At 44.0% G+C, this 20,512-nt stretch overlaps 1 protein-coding gene across 3 annotated transcripts in view; it reads right to left on the bottom strand.

Moving 5' to 3' along the window:
- RB1 (RB transcriptional corepressor 1) overlaps positions 1-20,512 on the bottom strand; it is a 170,445-nt gene that overhangs the window by 98,499 nt on the left and 51,434 nt on the right. For 2 of the 3 annotated variants that reach the window (XM_056562104.1, XM_056562105.1), the window contains exons 15-17: positions 19,555-19,586; positions 17,891-17,967; positions 15,034-15,233 (exon numbers count right to left, since the gene is read on the bottom strand). In XM_056562104.1, coding sequence (XP_056418079.1) covers positions 15,034-15,233; positions 17,891-17,967; positions 19,555-19,586 — 309 coding nt within the window. The remainder of the gene's footprint in view (positions 1-15,033; positions 15,234-17,890; positions 17,968-19,554; positions 19,587-20,512) is intronic. The other variant, XM_056562107.1, reaches the window with a different exon arrangement.

Here is a 20,512-nt window from a genome sequence, read left to right as displayed (position 1 = left end):
TAGGCAATTTAACCCTTAAACACCCCTATTTGCTAAGGTTGGGGTTTTTGCTTAAAGTCCCATACAAGTCTATGGGAAATATATGTTACTACATAACTTCCGTACGGCTGGAGATATATCGATAATACTTGGTCACCTGGTACTTATATGTCCACTTAAAATATAGGATAGTGAATTTAACCCTTAACTACCACCATTTGTCAGAGTCAGGGGTTTTTGTTTAAAGTCCCATGCAAATCAATGGGAAATGTATGTTCCCACATAACTTCCGTACGGCTGGAGATATTTCAATAATACCTGGTACACATATTACTTATATGTCAAAATATATATATATATATATATATATATATATATATATATTTATATGATAGTTAAATTAACCCTTACATACACCCTTATATATAAGATGGGTTTTTGTTTTAAGTCCCATGCAAGTAAATGTGACTTCCAGTACTTTACTCCACAAGCGGAGGTCGGGATATGAGGTCGGGATATGGGGTCGGGATATGGGGTCGGGATATGGGGTCGGGATATGGGGTCGGGATATGGGGTCGGGATAAGGGGACGGGATATGGGGTCGGGATATGGGGACGGGATATGAAGTCAAAAGCTTCCTCCTTTGTTGATTTTCCTCCCCAACAAGGATTAGAAAGGAAAAAAATCGGGCAACGCCGGGTACTCAGCTAGTAGAAAATAAAGTAGAATTAAAATTTTTTATCTTTTTTTTGTAGTAACATAAATCTGCCCCATATAAGACTATAGGCATTGTACAGTGAGTTTAGGTGTATATGGAAAACTGTATGGCCAAACACAGTGCAAACAGACCCTTACATGTTTTTAACACAGTCAACTAGCTTTTAACTAAATTTACCCACATGTTTTAATCAGATTAACCCTTTGGAGTGCTGACAAAGTGGCTTTAGGGCTCCCGTTATTTTTGAGCCCATAAGAGTCCTCTTCATGGTGCACAGTCTTCTCTCCATTTCATGGGGCAGGACCAGAGCACTGCTGTTTGCTAACAGTACACCCTTAGGTGTTACTTCTCTAGCCTATCACAGCACAACACATCATGTCACATACTTCTTTCTGTTATGCCATGACAGTGCTGGTGAAAGCACTGAAAAGGCTTGCACTGTGCTGGGTTGACTATATACATAGTTCTGTGGATGGCATGTGAGGGGAAAAGGGTTAATAATACACTGGGTTTTTGCAAGGTGCTATGTGAGCAGGCATGAAAAGCAGAACAGCAAGGAAAAGGTGAGCCTAAACCTTGAACAGGCTGACATTGCCGGGAAATAATGTATACAGTACAATACTACTACTGTGGGGGAGAAAGGGTTACTGATGCACTGGGTTACAAAGTGCTACACAAAGCACTGTTCCTGAGATGAGAGGAGGCCAAATTTACCTTAAATGGACAGTGCAGATCTTCAGGACACTCACAGATGCAGGTACACAGCCCTTATCTCTCCCCACCCAGGGAACATTGCTAAGCCATGCCACCACTTTCTGTAATTTGTTTTGCCAAGGCTGTTCCTAGAGACAGAATCCCCCTAACAACAGGCTGTAAACATCAGATTGCAGAAAAGGGAGACACCGAATAGCTCTTTAGAAGTATTTTTTTTATGGGTAAAGAATACATTTTTGTTGTTAAAGTGATTTACAAAAATGAATCACACAAGCTATCAAACGAAGGGAAGTTTTTGAAACAACAGTGACCATATAAGAATAGCGACTGCGAGTCAGTTGTATAAGACACAATACAACTCAATGTTATCCAACACAAGAGGAAGACACGCTTGCACCACCCTGACTAGTATGGGCTCTGGATATAATACAGGTGTATACAGTGGGGATCAACAGATTATCGGTTTGGCCGATATTATCAGCCGATAATTACAATTTTGGACATTATCGGTATCGGCAATTACCTTGCCGATATGCCGATAATGCCCTGCCCCCCGCCCGGCCCCTGGCAAGAGACGACTGTCGCCGCCGCTGCTGCCCCATTGCCTCCCCCCATCCACTGCCCACATACCGCCGCCCCATTGCCTTCCCCCATCCCCGGTGTTATAATTACCTGTTCCCGGGGTCCGCAATCCTTCTGGCTCCTGCACTGTTGCTGTGCGCTGAGCAATGACGAGTGATGTCCCCAATGCAACGTCACCGTCAGTGCGCACAGGGACAGCGCAGGACGCCGCCGGATCCAGAAGTATCGGGACCCCCGGGAAAAGGTAATTATAACACCGGGGATGGGGGGAGGCGATGGGGCGACGGCGGTATGTGGGCAGAGGGGGGGGGGGGGAGGCGATGGGACAACTGTGGTTGTTAGACTCAGGACAGGCAGGGGGAGAGAAGCAGGCGGCGGCGGAGGTCTCTGGCACCGCAAAAGCCGCTGCAGTTCATTGATTTAAAGCGCCCGCATTAAATCATTGATCTGGGGGGGGGGGGGGGTTGAAATATACCGATATATCGGTATAAGTTATCGGCTATCGGTCTGAAAGGTGACAGATTATCGGTATCGGCCCTAAAAAAAATAAATAAAAAAAAAATAAAAATCGATATCAGTCGATCCCTAGTATACAGAGTCTTTTTACAAAAGTGAAGTCCACATAGAAGTAGCACAGAGGAAAGTAGAAGTGGCACTTCAGCGTCTTTGCAGATAAAAACTTCTTTATTGGCTCACAGCAGGTAGCATAACCAAGAGGAGCAACACCAACAGTTTCACATTATACAAATGCTTTCTCAAGGCACTGTGGGTAAGGGAATACACTCTATTTAACCCACTGCTGACCAATCAGATTAGAGCAGATTATTAACACTTCGTGAACACATATAAAACAAGTACAAAAAAAGTATAACAATCAGAGGTTTGCCAAAAGGTAATTTTCGGTGTAAGAACTGTTCTTTTTGTTCCCATCTGAACATGGCCCTTAGATACGGTTGGGCCCCATCAAATACACAATTTCAGATTTTATCACGTGTCGATCTGATTTCATAGTATATGCCATCATCTGTCCTTGTCATAAATATTATATTGGTAAAACTATACGTCCACTTTTTCATAGGTGTAGGGAACATTCGTACTTCCTTGCCAACAGGCAAGGGCTGCCCCCGATTTATATCTGACATGCTTGAAAATCATGCTGCTGATATCACAGGACTACATTTTATGGGCCCGCAGTGAATAATACATCAGAAAGACAGCGGAATAGACAGACACACCAGATTGCTCCAAACCGAATTATCCGCACAGGCATACTTGGTCTAAATGATCTGTCTCTGTTTTTGTAAATTATTATTGGAGGAAAATTCTGTGATTGTAATGTTAATTAGCTATATTGCAATTGATATTGGGTATTTCAATATCTGTCTTTCTCTATGAGGATTATTATACCTTTTCGTACTTGTTTTGTACATGTTCACGAAGTGTTAATAATGTGCTCTAATCTGATTGGTAAGTAGTGGGTTAAATAGGGTGTATTCCCTTACCAACAATGCCTTGAGAAAACGTTTGTATAACGTGAAACTGTTGGTGTTGCTCTTCTTGGTTATGCTACCTGCTGTGAGCCAATAAAGAAGATTTTATCTGCAAAGATGCTGAAGTGCCGCTTCTACTTTCTTCTGTGCTAAAACTGAATGTTATTCACTTATATATATTTGCGCTCAGGGCTTCCATTCGAGCTTGTGGTAGCATGCGCTGAATACACCACTATGCAAACCATACATTGACTTACCAAGCGGTCTGAGTTCTTCCGTACTGAAGACTGCACCTACATACAAACCTCTGTACCTATATAAATAAGAATGACTGACAAAGCGGTTGAGTTGTGCCCATAACCGCATATGAGGGCACGCCTATAGAGGGCAAAAAATCAACAAGTAGAATTAATAAGATTCCTGACCGTACTAACTAACGCCACAACTAGTCATGTCTATCTTCCCCTAAACTGTTCTTGCTAGACTCAAGAAACCAAGAGAGTTATGCCTGCAGGCTGGCGACCGCATGAGGCAGTACCTGACATTTGAGAAGATATGGTAGTGATGCCTACTGCGTCCGACCCGGCCCTGGAATGGTACCGGACTACGTGCTAGCTGATTCGTTCATAATTACATGCTCACTGTGGTAATTGCAGAAAGGGGAACCGATAGAGCTTGTCGGGCATAACATGTCCTCCTGTCCCTGCTGATAAGTGGCAAAAACTTCATTATTAGTTAAGTGATATGAAAAGTTGACTGGACTGTACGGTGAGCCATATCCTAACCTGCCAACATACCGACCCAAATATGATCTCAGGAGTAATGACCTGCAGGGAACGACGGGCTTCCTCCTCCTGATCATGCACACAGACTCGACAGATCTCAGTAACAATTAAGCCTGAGGACTATCATGCTTGCGGACAGGCATAACAGAATCCCTGTGTCCGCAGACATGACCGACCCCTCCGTGACTATCGTACCTGTAAATTTTACAGATCTTGCATGCCCTCGTGCCTGTGGATCTGGAAGTCCTCTATGTGGCTATTGTACCTGTAGACTGACAGGCTTCGCATACCCTCGTGCCTGTGGATGTGACAGGTCTTAGCATACCGCTGTGCCTGGAATGGCAGTCTGGCTCGAACCTCATACCTGTAGGCGTGACAGGTCTTTGAGTAACCCTCGTGTTTGTGGAAGTGATAGCTGTTAGCGTGACGTTGACATGAGTGAACAAGACAGATAAATGCGTGTAATAACCACCTATGAGTCGTGAGATTGTAACTCTATGACCTGTGTCAGGGAAACACCGACTAAGCTGCGAATCTCCCTGCCGTCGTGGCAGGAGGAGATGGCATGCAACCCCTGAAAATGTTTTTTTTTTTTTTTTTTGGTAACGCGGGACTGAATAGCAGCCGATTGCCTGACATGATGTATGCATGGAGTATCGAGTCATGTGTGTGTCGAGTTATATTGCACTGAAGCAGAGTCAGGAACAACGCACTTCACCAGGACCCCAACTGGAGTGAGACAGACCTGAGGAACTTGGTGGGTGAGAGGACGTGCAAGGCTCTGAAGGCGTGTCAGTAGCAGCGTCAGGGTGTGAAGCGAGTAACTGTGGTAAGCAACAAGAGTTGTGAAAGTAACATGGATCAGTGGGTACGTGTTGTAAAGTAGATACATCAGAGTTTACATGTTTTCCTTTTTTTTTTTGGTAATACGGGAGTGAATTGCAGCGATGAGACTAAGTGTATGCTGTTGCGCCTCCACTGAGTATCGAGTCATGTGTGTGTCGAGTTATATTGCACTGAAGCAGAGTCAGGAACAACGCACTTCACCAGGACCCCGACTGAAGCGACACAGACCTGAGGAACTTGGTGGGTGAGAAGACGCGCAAGGCTCTGAAGACGTGTCAGTAGCAGCGTCAGTGTGTGAAACAAGTAACTGTGGTAAGCAAACAAGAGTTGTGAAAGTAACACGGATCAGTGGGTACGTGTTGTGAAGTACATACATCAGAGTGTACATATTCCCTTTGAACCTGTATTTATTTATTTTTTTGAAGTGAAAGATCTGATGGAGTCTAGAACCACAGCTACTCGGCGTAACCCCCTGTGGGCATGTCACATGAGGGTTAAGCCAACCATCCGTGATTCGATGTCGTAGCTCTGAAGAAGTGTCAGTAACAGCAACTACGCAGTGCTGCCCCCTGCAGACGTGGCAGGTATGATGGTGAAAAAACCCCTATGTGTCGTGAAGTTGTTATTCAGAAGACATGTCAGTAGCAACAAATAAGTAGCGCGTCTCCCTGCAGAACGTGGCAGGTGGGGTGGGTGTACACCACTTGAGTAGTGATGAAATGTGCAGAATGACGTGTCAGCGACAACAATTTGTGCATGCTGTAGGACAAGTTAGAAGGTGACTGGTGGGCGTATGACAAGATACGGATGCTTAATCTGTGACTGAGCAGTTACTATGGTAACACGAGTACTAGCTAAGAGCATGAGTGCGGTAACACATTGAGGAGCTAGATACGACGACAGTTGTGCGCGTACGTTCAGTGCAACCCGTATGCGCACATGTATGGATGCAGCGGCACACGCGAGTGCGATATGACCATGACGGGCACGGTGTAGTGCTAATGGTATGAGCGTTCGGCACTATGACTGTACTCACAGTGTGTGGCGTGATGTGCGTATGTACTGTGTGCATTAATGGAACTGTACTCACTGCATGGAAACTATTATCATATGAACTGCAACCGTGCTATAGCTGTACACACTGCATATAAGATTATTGGCGTGTGTGCTGTATACGACAATGTGGCTGTACTCCCTGTATGTGACAGTATGAGCGTGTGTACTGTGTGTGATACTATAACTGTACCCACTGAGTGCAACTGAGCGTGAGTATAGGATGCAACAGCAACTGTACCCACTGTAAATGACATCAAGAGCGCATGCACTATACACAATACCACAGCTGTACCCACTGTATGTGACACTGTGAGCATGTATTCTATACAATGACGTAACTGTACTTGCTGCCTGTGACCCTGAACATGTGTGTAATGAAAAACGACGTGCTGTACCCACTGCTTGACACACTATGACGTGTGTACTCTATACAATACAGTAACTGTACCCTGCATGTGCCACTAAGAGTGCCTGTTAAGCAGAATGAATATTATGACTGTTTATACGCAGTGTAAATGCTTGAGCGTATGTGCCGTATAAAGCGGTGAGCGGTATAGAACTGACCTAACGCAAGAGCAGTAAATGTTATGAGTGTATGTACCGTATACGTGTTGCGTGCAGTGTGAAAGCCATGAGCTTATGTATCGTGTGAAGCTACATGTGGAACACATTATATGAGTGACTTGCATGGTATGCGTGCTGAAGGTAGCTGCCCAGTATGACGCTATGAGTGAGCGGACTGTATGATGCTATGAGCGACTGCAAGGCATGAATGCTGTGCATGACTGTACGCTGAAAAAGCTACGAGTGACTGCACGGTATGAATACTGTGGGAGGACTGTGACAGTATAAATGCTAAGAGTGACTATACGGTATGAAGCTAGGAGTGGTTGCATAGTATGAAACGTTATGAGTGACTGTACAGTATGGATGCTGTGAGTGATTGTACGGTATGGATGCTGTGAGTGACTGCACGTTATGAAAGCTATGAGTGACTGCACGATGTGAATGCTATGAGTACCTGGACATTATAAGTGCTGGGTGACTGCCAGGAATGAATGCTGCTTGACTGTACAGAATGAAATTCCATGAGCAACTGTGCGGTATGAATGTTAAGAGTGACTGTACGACACAACGCTGTGAGCGGCTGCGTGGCATGGCTGCCCCGTTACCCGTCAGCCACCACTAAACGTGGTCCGTGGTGACCCAAAGTCTAGCAGAGAATACCTGGGGTCTGAGAACTGGAGGAGAGGAATTGTGCTGGAGACTCCCTCATTTTGCATACCCGCGGCCCGGTGGCCGCAGGGAGCCGAGCCCTTAGGTGATATTGGGCTGCCGCCAGTCCCCCGTCTGTTGGGAGGCCAGTGAGTTAAATCCGGCCACCCGGATGTTTAAGTATTTTGCTCCGCCCCCTCGCACACCACGTGGTCCGGCAGCGCCGCCCCCGGCAACGACGCTGAACAACGGGGAGCGAGGAGGAAGAGAGCCCCCGCACCACACGGCCGCGCAACCGGAGACGATGCCGGTCAAGCCGCCCGGAGCCACGGGGAGCGAGGAGGAGGAGACCCGGTGCGGGAACCCAGGTGAGGGACTGGCCGGGCACTGAGACGGCAGTGGGCCCCGCCCCGCCCCACCCCCGCGGCCCGACGGGGAGGAAGCTGATCCCCGCAAACTCCCGGGCCACCCGGCAGAGGCCAGAATCACCTCCGCCGCTCCGGCAGCCCAGCTGCCACCAAGGCCTCCGACAAAAGCCCCACCCATCACCCCCACCGCCGCGCACCGCCCGGCCCAGCCCAGCGGAACCGACAAGGCAACGGGGGAGGGGAGCGAGGGGGGGGGCCCAGAGGCCACCGCGGAGAGAGCGGCGGAGAGTCCGGAACGGGGGGGAACCGGGGCCGGAGTGCTACGACCCTCTGCCCGAGCCCCGGGACCCCGTGCGGTGGAGAGGAAAGGGCAGACCCCCGGGGGACCTGGTGCGTGGGTGGGAATATGCATAAATGACTGGAGGCCGGAGACCGGGTTTACCGTGGTGGGACCTCTGCACGCTGTATGACCGCCGTTCAAAAACAAGTTACTGGAAACCACGTACGCCCCGCCTGTATGTTGCGGGGGCGTTTTATAGTGGTGCCCCTGCATGGCCCCGTCTGTAGGTGCCGGGGGGCCTGGGAATTCACGCCCCCTCACACAAATTCAGCCCAATAGGCTTCCTACATATATTATAGTAACACATAAACTGTTAAATTTGTTTTTGGAAAGGTATTACAAAATTATTTTAAGTTGGGACCAGAGGTCATAGCCAGAAATGATTCGGGAGGTTTATATCATAACTAAAATATATGATTATGCAGACAAAAAATGCCTTACTCATACCAACCTGAGTTACTCAATTTTATATACTGAACTATAATTTAAATACCAAGTCTCATGACATACCGTAAAATTGTATGAGGTTGAAAACACCCTAAAAGTCAACCCTATTCAGCCTACAAGACAAAGCATCCATGGGAGAACCATAAAAAGCATAGAAAGAAAACAACCTGCAAGCGATCTAGCCTGTTCAATCAGGGTGCATAACAGCATTACTGCACACTGAGTAATAGCGGTGCAACGCACTGCAGCATTACCCCAAATACCTTCATAGGACAAAGCTCTATTCACATCAATTCTGCTTATCTCCTCTGTCGTAGCACAAGAAAACAGGTGAAGGAGTGCCGGAACCAACACACAATGGGCCACAATGGACCTACTGACTTCAAATGTAATAGGATCCATTGTGGAGTAATCGTGACAAGCATACTGCACTATTCAAGTGAAACATGATGGAATCTTGTACAGAGGCTCCAAACAGGGAATAAAAAGGCAGATTTTAGCAGAGCCTAAAAGCATCAGAAGATGCAAGAAACGTCTGTGACACTAAAACCAAAAAGTATAAAACTGCACAAAAAGTATAAGAAGAAATGACAAACAAGAAGGTGATGTTTATGTGAACGGATATCACACGTGCTGATGCAAGTCTTCTTAATCGATTGTGGCAGATACTTCACAGAACCTGGCAGGACCAATGGTGTAAAACCTTTACCATTGCTGGTGTTACAGCTTGGGAGCCTGTAGGCACAGACTACCTAGTGCTCTAGATGTTACCATCAAGTATACCATACACATTAAAGGAGTATTCCGGCTTTATACATCTTATCCACTATGCAAAGGATAGAGAATAAGATGTATGATCGCAGGGGTCCTGCCACTGGGGACCCCTGCGATCTCTGAGCAGCCCCCGGGATTCTGTGCCAGGCACTGCCTCCAAGACAGGGATGTGATGTCATGGCCAAGGGCCCTAGTGACGTCTAGCCACACACCCTCTCATAGACATGAATGGAGGTGGCGTGGCCATGAAGTCATGTTACCATCTCTGAGGCAGCGCCTGGCACAGAATGCCAGGGGCTGCACCAAGATCGCGGGGGTCCCCCTTTGGATAGGGGATAAGATGTATAAAGACGGAATACGCCTTTAAATGAGTTGTCCCATCAGGATAATCCCTGTCCCTATGATGTATTAGAACAGTCCTCTAGATGCCAAAATGGAGAGCTGTTTGTAAGAGTGACTCCCGCTCTAGTAGACCGGTGGGTCCATGCAGTCACTTGAATGAGCCCCATGTGATTCTTTTATTTCATGGTGTGTGTACCTGGTCATGGCTACCCACTTAAATAACACCAGATTGTCAGGGGAGAGGGAAGCGCAACCTATAGGGGTCAGCTGACTGCTGCACTGTGGCCTGCACAAAAGCACTGTGGGTCACTACAGATCTATTCTATGGAGGTATAGGGCATTTTTCATGTACCACAGATCCACAGTATATTGGCAGCAAAATCCATATCAGCAGCAGATTCACTGCAGTTTTTTCCACTGAACAGCAAAGCCTCCTTTATCGCCTATACCTCCTAGCCACTCCTTGACTGACATACATGGCTCTGTACATCAGTTAAAGAGGGACTGAAAAGTGAGCAAGGATGCGTGCAAAAGTGTGGAACAAAATATCTGATTTAAAAAAAAAAAAAAAAAAGTGTGGCACTTGGGCACCTCGGCCTGTGCCTGCTTGACACCCAACTCAGAAATAAAAAGGCAATTTTATAAGTTTGGCAACCACCATCAGCTCCAGGAAAGGTACAGTTTGCTTTTATATTCAGCTATCCAATCTGCAGTTCTTAGCAGCAACTATAGCTGACAGATTGACTTCAAGTCAATAAGGAAAATGAAAAAAACATCTGCAGCGTATACAACACTAAAATGAACATGCTATGGATTTGAAACCAGCAACATAGTTTAATCTGGGCACGGATTCTGTGCAGATTGTTTCCACAGAATATGGATAAGGTTTTTTTTTTTTTTTTTTTTATATAATCCATTTAGCTGCTAATGTAAATGCTGCAGATTGTCAGCACAGAAACTCCATGAGAACATTCTGCAGCAAATACCACATGTGACCCTACTCTAAGGGCCCCATCACACAGGGCCAAAGAGCTTAACATCGCCCTGTGTAATAGGACCAACAAATGTTCACGCGGCCCTCCCTGCCTGATGCTAAAGGCATGACCAAGCTTTGTAAACACATGGATTAACACGATCAGTGCTTGTACACAGTGCAGCATCGGGCCAAGTAATAGGGCACATATACGTTTTGGCCATAATGAAAAATACTAAGCCACGTGCACCTATCATATATTTTAGGCTTTATGACACCAGATTTAAAGGATAATATTTTGGTCTACCTATTTGCTCCATTCCTGTGTACTGAATGCTGCAGTGCAGTGCAATGACTAAGACGCCACGTGAAAAAGGGAAACCTGTATTTTTGGCTTCAGTATAACTTCATTTTAACTATAAAGCGCTTTTTACTTTACAGTCACAGTTAATGGCTATTGTAAGCCGCATACTTTGGGGATTAGGGTTTTTTTTTTTGTTTCTTTTTCAGGTATTCACCTATCCCTGTAACTTAACCAGAAAGTCTTCAAAAGTTAAACATATATCTAATTTGCATTTGTTTTCACTATTGCTGAAAAAAGAAAAGAAAAATAAATATTCAGAGAATTATTTGGCCCAGATACTGCAGTTGATTTTATATCAAATCCAGGGACTTCCTTGCTCATGTCTTGCACATAACCCCTGTAACTGCTTATTGTCACCAATACACATTTAGAAGGAAAAAACTGTGAACTCATGAATAAAATGGAAGAAAAAAAAAATAGATCAAATTCTTAGAGGGAGATTTATTAAAACCTGTCCAGAGGAAAAGTTGCCCAGTTGCCCATGGCAACCAATCAGATCGCTTCTTTCATTTTTAATAAGGCCTCTGCAAAATGAAAGAAGCGATCTGATTGGTTGCTATGGGCATCTGGGCAACTTTTCCTCTGCACAGGTTTTGATAAATCTCCCCCCTAGTGTTCAAAACTTTCTAAAGCAACATAAAGGGGGAGATTTACCATAACCTGTGCAAAGGAAAAGTTGCCCAGTTGCCCATAGCAACCAATCAGATCGCTTCTTTCATTTTGCAGAGGCTTTGTTTAAAATGAAAGAAGCGAGCTGATTGGTTGCTATGGGCAACTGGGAAACTTTCCCTCTGCACAGGTTTTGATAAATCTCCCCCAAAGTTGTTAAACCTGCCGTATACCAGCTGAACATTGTCGCGAAGGAAGACTATACAAAACTATAATCGAAAAAATTTTAAAAAAATAAACTATTCTTCCTTTGATACAATTTTATCTTAAATTACAATTAAAACGGAGAAATTAATGAGAAAAATCCATGTGACCCAATACTAAGGCCTTCCCCCTCCTCAATATGCTGTATATACACCAAATAGGCCCTAGCTGTATTATCGGGGTGGGCTGCAATATAAGCCCTACCCCGAAAATAAGACCTAGGCCAGTGGTCTTCAACTTGCGGACCTCCAGATGTTGCAAAACTACAACTCCCAGCATGCCCGGACAGCCAACGGCTGTCCGGGCATGCTGGGAGTTGTAGTTTTGCAACAGCTTGAGGTCCGCAGGTTGAAGACCACTGACCTAGACAATGCCCAGGCTGCAAATATTAAAAAACAAACTTAAACTTACCTTCGTCCTCCGTTCCCCCGTTGCTAAGGAACCGGCCTCACTGTTCTCCGCTGTTATCGCTGCTTCCTGGTGTTGGGACGTCACAGATCCTTCAGCCTATCACCGGCCGCAGCGATGTCCCGCTTCTGCCGATGATAGGCTGAGCCCACTGTGATGTAAGAAGCCGGCCGGCTTCTTACATCACAGTCGGCTCAGCCTATTAGTGATGGACGTGGGCTTTAAAGCTGCGCCTATCACATGATAATAATGGGGGGGGGGGGGGTGTAAATACCGTGGAACCGCCATGTTGTTTAATGTGTATACCGTACTGTAAATAAGTAAGCCCTACCCTGAAAATAGGCCCTAGTGTGTTTTTTGTGGCTAAAAGTAATATAAGACCCGGTCCTATTTTCGGAGAAACACGATAGTTACATATTCCCCAGCATCAAAATAAAGATCAGTTGCAAATGTATGAACTGCCTTATGCAGGCAACACTGTTACTGTCTATATACCTCAAAAGTCAAAAAGACCTTGTCTAGAATGACACACATACAGATGAAAGTCAATAAAGTCAGCCTAATAACACTGAGTGCTTACTAATTCACAGCACTCTATGTATTCAGTGTCTTCCTGTAAGGTGTACATGAATGTCAACCACTAGATAAATATTTACACCCATGTAATTGCTGTTTACCTATGCTCCTCTATAGCCATGCTTCAGGAAAGGGCGTGAGAAGATATTAATCATGTTTAATAACGTCTGCTGTCAAAATGCAATACACACTTGGAAGGGCGCTGGATGCAGGTCCACAAATGGTGTATTTATTGAAAATGTGCACAGTGGAATTTGTAGTAAAATGACTGGACAAGCAGAGGTTGCAATAATACAAGTACCACCTGTACTTGTAAAGGCTGCAGTTTGCTTTGAAGTGGGAGGCTCAAGAATGAGAAGCAACATCTGTTCTATCCAGTGGGGAGTTAACCTTTGCAGGTTGCCGAAGCTTTTTCTAATGAAGTTTAGGGGACTTCTCTCTCATCCATCCAAAGTTCTCTCTATAAATCTCTAAGCAGAAGGTGGACGGAGAATGCCGGGACCAACTTTAAACAGGGCCAGATTTTAAAGCAAAACTTACAGCCAGTTCACCAGCACTAAATCCAATACACAGGGGGCGTGGCTTAACGCGGCATGTGAGCAGACGCGCGGTCCGGAGCTCCGATGAGCATTCTTCATTTATCCTGGACATCTGGCCAGAATTCAGCTTTTTTAATATCGCCTATCTGTGGGGGAAGGTGCCTGGAGCATTTGGATACTTGGATGGCCGGGCAGAGACGCAATAGGAAGACGCAGGGAGTACCCGAAGATAGTGAGGCAGAGATGCAGGGGGAGCCGGCGCCATCTTGGTTATTGCTAGTGTTGGCGTTCCCGTAGTTGCACAATTTAAATATCTGGGAGTGTATGTCACTGCCCTCCCCTCAGAATACGTTGCTCTCAATCTTGTTCCGCTGCTAGACCGTAGTTCTCTCAAAGTAGTTACTTGGCGTAAACTTCCCCTCTCCATGAGAGGTAGATCTAACATAAAAATGGTTCTTATGCCCCAGTCTTTGTAGATTCCACATAACACCCCTGTCTAGATTCCTATGAAATATTTTCTACCGATTTTGAAGTCATTTGCTCAACTGCGGGAGGAATTTCTTCTACCTCACTGCTTTTTTTAAATCGTTACCTACAATTGTGACATGCCCTTGAGGCGCAGTCTGGGGCTTGTGATTTGACTGTCGGCTCATTCGTAGTGGTAAATGATTTGTTTACTCAGTTAACTACTAGAGATGTGATCTCTGTACTGTATAGGGAATTGCTTTCCTCATATCATGAGGCATATCCGTTGAGTACTAAGGATAAATGGGAGGTGGATGTGGGTCCCATATCGGATGAGCAGTGGACACAGATTTAACTATGACCCCCGCGGCTTGCCGTGTCGGAGGCCCACCGGGTGTCCCAAATTTTTCTACTACATCGGGTGTATCGTACTCCCGCATTTACGCATAGGATTGGAGTGTGGCAAGATTCCTGCTGTCCCTGTTGTTCCTTGCCCGTTGCTCACTTGCTTCATGTGATGTGGGACTGTACTCATCTTACGCAATTTTGGAATGATGTGGGACAGTTGATTAGGAGGGTGTCTGGTTGCCCGTTCAGTCTGTCCGCCTTGACGTGTGTCCTGGGATATTTAGATGGGTTAGATGAGGATGGTGGCTTGTATATTGCTATTAGTAGGACTTTATACCAAGCTCGTAAATTAATTGCACAGCATTGGTTGCGAGCCTCTCCACCTACTATCTCTGGGTTGACTATAAAATCATATCATTACATTGGAAATAAGGTGTATATCTTAAAAGAAAAGCCTTAGGTAAATTTGCCTTACTAATCGTATGCATTAGTAAGTGTATATTTTTCTGTTCCTTAGCTTCACCACATATATCCTTGCAATAAAAGTTGAAGTTGGACATTGCTCCTTTGTCAATGAATTGTCAGGAATGGTTTAGCTGTCTGTCAAGTTATGCACCCACACACAATAGTGAGGACAGAACAGCCTCGGTAGAACTTTCCTAACGGTGCAGATAGTACTGGAGCATACCAATGATGGAGTCACATACACTTAAAACATGGAGCTAAGAACATGTTGATAAGTCAAAGCTGAAATACTAACATAGTGCAGCAAAGCCATCATTTAAGATGTCATAGAGAAAACAAGAAGTTTTTTTTTATATAGGGACTTACCGACTGCCACGCCAAGCATTCCATGATCATGTGTTCACAGCGCTCAAGGTGTTTGATCATGTCTTTGGTAAGACTTGGTTCACCTTTTATAAAACTCTCAATTACTTTGAAAAAGTCAAATGCTTTCTGCTCAAATACACTGAGAATCCATGGGAAAGATATGTCAGTTTCTGAATTGGTCAAGCTTTGATAAAAGTTTCCTAAGAGGGAAAAAATAAAACACATCTAGAAATTTCTTTCAGATTTCTCTAACAGCATTAATCATGGAAATTACTGTAAATAAGCCAATAAATAACACACTAATATATTGAAATACATTGAAGTAAATGGCTCAAAATTACATAATTACAGAAAATGTATTAAAGATAGAGAGAAAAAGAAAAAAAAAAAGCTTTCCAGCACTCATAAGCTTTTGTATGCCCCAGAGGAAATTGTCTTGGATACTCAAAAGCTTGAGGGTTTTTACTTTTTAATTAAAAATATTTTACAAACCTGTACATTTCTGGCATTAGATGATTTTAACCCCTTAACGTCGAGCGCCGTAAATGTACGTCCTGGTGACGTGGTACTTAACGCACCAGGACGTACATTTATGCCCTAAGCATAACTATATAGTGGTCTCAAACTGTAGCCCTCCAGCTGTTGCAAAACTACAACTCTCAGCATGCCCAAACAGCTGTCTGGGCATGCTGGGAGTTGTAGTTTTGCAACATCTGGAGGGCTACAGTTAGAGACCACTGTATAATTGCCTCAAACTGTACCCTCCAGATGTTGCTAGGCAACTCACCGGCCTCCGTCGGATCCAGACGCACGTCATCACCGCCCGCCGATCTCTGTCACCCACAGCCTCCGTCGCTCGCCCGGATCGGTAAGTGGATCTTCGGCGCCGGTCCCCGTCTTTTCCCCGTCCTGCCCCGCCTATTGTGGGTGGGCAGGATGGGGAAAACGAAAATTAACCCCCCCCGCCCCCGATCTGCTATTGGTGGTCGCGTCTAGATTACCAATAGCAGGGATAGGAGGGGTGGCACCCCTGCCACCTCACTCCTATGCCTTCAGGGGGATCGTGGGTGTCTTAGACTTGCGATTTGCCGCGATCGCAAACATGGGGGGGTCTGATGACCCCCCTGGGCGTTTGCACGGGATGCCTGCTGAATGATTTCAGCAGGCATCCCGGTCCGATCCCGGCCCGGTGCGCGGCGGGGGCCGGAATTCTCCATTACGTACGCGTACGTCAAGGCTCCTTAAAGGGGTATTTTTAACACACTGTTATTTTTTAAATATTTTTCTGTCTACATGGACTTATAGGGGCTTGTATTTTGTGCAGCATTAACATAGTTAAAGGGGTTATCCAGGAAAAAACTTTTTTATATATCCACTGGCTCCAGAAAGTTAAACAGATTTGTAAATTACTTCTATTAAAAAATCTTAATCCTTTCAATAATTATCAGCTGCTGAAGTTGAGTTGTTGTTTTCTGTCTGGCAACAGTGCTCTCTGCTGACATCGCTGCTTGTCTCGGGAACTGCACAGAATAGAAGAGGTTTGCTATGGGGATTTGCTTCTAAACTGGGCGGTTCCCGAGACACGTGTCATCAGAGAGCACAGAAAAGAACAACTCAACTTCATCAGCTCATAAGTTCTGAAAGGATTAAGATTTATAAATAGAAGTAATTTACAAATCTGTTTAACTTTCTGGAGCCAGTTGATATATAAAAAAAAGTTTTTTCCTGGATAACCCCTTTAACTATGTTAATGCTGCACAAAATACAAGCCCCCATAAGTCCATTTAGACAGAAAAATATTTAAAAAATAACAGTGTCTTAAAAAAACAAAAAACACACAAAATTTATTTGGAATTAAAGTTAAAAACATACTGATCCACAGAATAAAGTTCAAGAGGCTATCCAGGCAGATAGGGTGTTTTTTGTTTTTGTTTACGTATTTTTTGTTTCGATGTTGTTTTGTTTTCTTATCTGTAGCTCGGACTGCATTGAAAAGAACAAATGAGTATACTTACCCGGCCCATTTCCCACCAACTTTCCTGAAAGGCCGGTCACTACCATTGTCCTCTTCTTTACTAGCTCCAGTGAGGCTGACTGCATACAGATCAGTTGCTGAGCAGGCATTTATCTGTCTGTACCGAATGTCACTGAAACTAGTAAAGAGAAAAGCGGCGGAGACCTAGATGCAGGGAATGGGCTAACCTGCATTCATATCCTACCCAAATCTGAAGTAAATACACTGCAAAACCATGGCAAAAATTCAAGAATAAGCTTAAGATTTCTGCTGCAGATTTCGCAATGTGTGCACACAGCCTTACATTCTTTACCAAACCCCAAGTCTCACAAAGAAACCGACTCTCTCCAGAATCACAGGGTATAAAACCCCTTATCTTTGAACCTCCCCTACTAGCGTATATTGTAGAACATCACATTTATTGATATACATTAAAATTGATTCCACAAATAGTTAAAACCACAGATCAAAGTCCACTGATCAATATAACTTGCTCTCAGTCAAGAACCTTGATAGTAGGCTTCTACAGTACGCACTAAGATAATGGCCTGGGACAATGATTATTAAAATCTTAACCCTTTGCCTCACCTACATGTTTTGTGGCCACCAGCCACGTGATCAGGGGAGTAATCCCAGACTACAGTGATCAGATTTGCCAGAAGTTCTATGCAAGTGTATGAGATTTTTGGCAAATCTATATCCTCATCATTGTAGTCTTGGGCTACAAAATTACCAGAAGATTTAAACAGATATTCTGCCGCTGGACCATCATCTTGGTCATGCTTTAAAATCCTTTTATAAAAAAAACTAAAGGGGGAAGCCATAATAAAGTATTTTACTTACTTCCATAGGTGGCCACGACCACTTCAACAGCACAGGCCAGCAGACATCTATGAAACGTGTCATTATTTAACAACCTGCTATAATAAAAGAATGAAAAAAAGTAAGAAAAGCAAAACAGACCCAATTCACATTTTCTCAACATTATTCATATGTGTAAGCATCTGTCTGGCAGGGATTGCAAACAGCAAAAAAAAGTAGTTTATAACTGCATGGTTTGTTGTGCTTTTCAATCAAAGCCAAATAAGGACCAGAACGTAGTCACTATCAGACTATGTTTAGGTCAATGAAATAACTTGGGCCCCTGCCTGTCCAAGAATGGATATGTTGGCACCCCATTGTCATAGGATGCTGAGGAATCAGTGTCTCAGATACCCAAAACGTGGTGTAACACTCCCTCCCTAAGTGCTTGCAGTGAGCCACAGCTTTGTCTGTATCTGGGTGTGTATAGGATGAACGGGCACATCTATATCCTATACACACCCCGATACCACACAGTGAATCTATACTCCATGCGCATCACTCGCTACTCACACATCGGCCCCTGCCGAGAATAGTCATCACTAGTATTTATCTCACTTGGCGCATACGCAGAAGAGCCGGCTCAGTGTCTGCAGTTACGGAGACCAGTGCGATGCGCTCAACTGCCGCACATAGATACAGTTCTATGAATTATCATTCAGGAAGCGATCATTACTCCGTTCCAGTCCCCCCTTCTATGGATTTACTATAGTATTGACATTTTTAGTATTATTTATTGTAATTGAGTATTTTAATGTATATTTTACACACGCCTAGTGGGCGGAGCTCACTGCTTAGCACCACAAACGCCAAGTATAAATACCTGCCTAATGTATGATTTTGTCATAAAGCCTATATACCTGATGAAGAGGCACTGTAGCCTTGAAAAGCGTTGTATTTTGGCATAATAAAGACATAAATACTATCTACAAGAATCTTCTTCTGTTGGTCGCACCAAAGCCCGGATATCCACGCCGACACCTGGAAGGCAGCACCATTGTCTCAAATGGGCCAATAGTGTTTGTGTCTGATACACAACAGAACCAGGTGAGCAGATCCCTGTAATGAACCTTGCACTATATTTTGCCTAAAATTCATTGGCGATACTACTCTATGAGGAGTTATGCCTATTTTTACTTTCAGTATTACACCCGAGTGTTAATAAGTATGGAGCATTTTTCCACAACAAATACATACATTGTTTAACCAATGTATATTCCAATGTAAATTACATATAATGCTATTATCTATATTATATAAAAAGTTTTTGCAAGTGCCTGTTTAAAAATTACAGGGCCTAAAACCATTTAAAAACACAAAGTGGATGAGATCATGGAAAACTAGTGTCATATCTAAAACTATGCAAACTTCCAACCTAGCTATAAAATCTACCAAACATGAAGCTATTGTTAAGCCTCCATTGTACTTCTGGGCAAGAAAAACATTACTGTACAATCTGTTTACTACTTTCTGACTTACTGTAATACAACAGGAAAACAGTGTGGAAAGTATTGCCGACAGATACAGGGGGGCAGGAAGCAGACTGCTCATTACCAAAACGAGAAAACATTCCCTTAAGGTTCTAAACCACCATTTCCTTACAATCTAAAAATACTTTGATTGAATGAGGTCTTTGAAGAACAAACCTGAAGTTGAGTACAGACAAGCGCTCTTGTTCCTGAAAAGACAAAATAATATAAAACAGCTTGGACTTTAAACAAAAATAAAAACAATCTCTGATCATTTTTAGGCTGTTCAAAGAATCGCTGTATTATTCAAACTGTATTATTAAGCAGAAAACAGGAAACAAGCTCTGACCATCAGTCAGGTCAGACATCATTTGTTTAAAAGAATTTCCTTTGTGAGGTCATTTAAAATATAATTTATCAAGGCAGATTCTTTGTTTTAGTATTTATGACCCTTATCCAAAAAATGTTATGCAAACATATGAGCCATACACAGCCCCCAGCAAACAGGCCGCCATTTGCAAGCTACAGGAAGTGTTGTAGACACGATTCAGGCTTACTGCCCAACACGGTCTTCAGCTGACTATATACAGCAGAGGAATGTCAGCCGACAATCTAATACATATGCAGAGGGTAGGACCAGGCATGTTGGATTATAACTGCCCAATCCTGGCAGAGATTTACCACCAAATTTATCCTACTTAATCAGAGTAGAAATGGATCGGGCATAATGGATTTCAATTGCCTGATCCGTTGTTCTCTAAGAGATAAGCCAGCAGCTGTTACATGTGTTTGACTACCTTAAAGGGGTACTCCCGTGGAAAACTTTTTTTTAATCAACAGGTGCCAGAAAGTTAAACAGATTTGTGAATTACTTCTATTAAAAAAATCTTAATCCTTCCAGTACCTATTAGCTGCTGAATACTACGGAGGAAATGGTTTTCTTTTTGGAACACAGAGCTCTCTGCTGACATCATGGCCACATTGCTCTCTGCTGACACCTCTGTCCATTTTAAGAACTGTTCAGAGTAAGAGAAAATCCCCATAGAAAACATATGCTGCTCTGGACAGTTCCTAAAATGGACAGAGATGTCAGCAGGGAGCACTGTGTTCCAAAAAGAAAAGAATTTCCTCTGTA

This window comes from Hyla sarda, chromosome 2 (assembly GCF_029499605.1).
Source record: "Hyla sarda isolate aHylSar1 chromosome 2, aHylSar1.hap1, whole genome shotgun sequence".
NCBI lineage: Eukaryota > Metazoa > Chordata > Amphibia > Anura > Hylidae > Hyla > Hyla sarda.
This window is presented reverse-complemented; position numbering and strand designations above follow the sequence as displayed.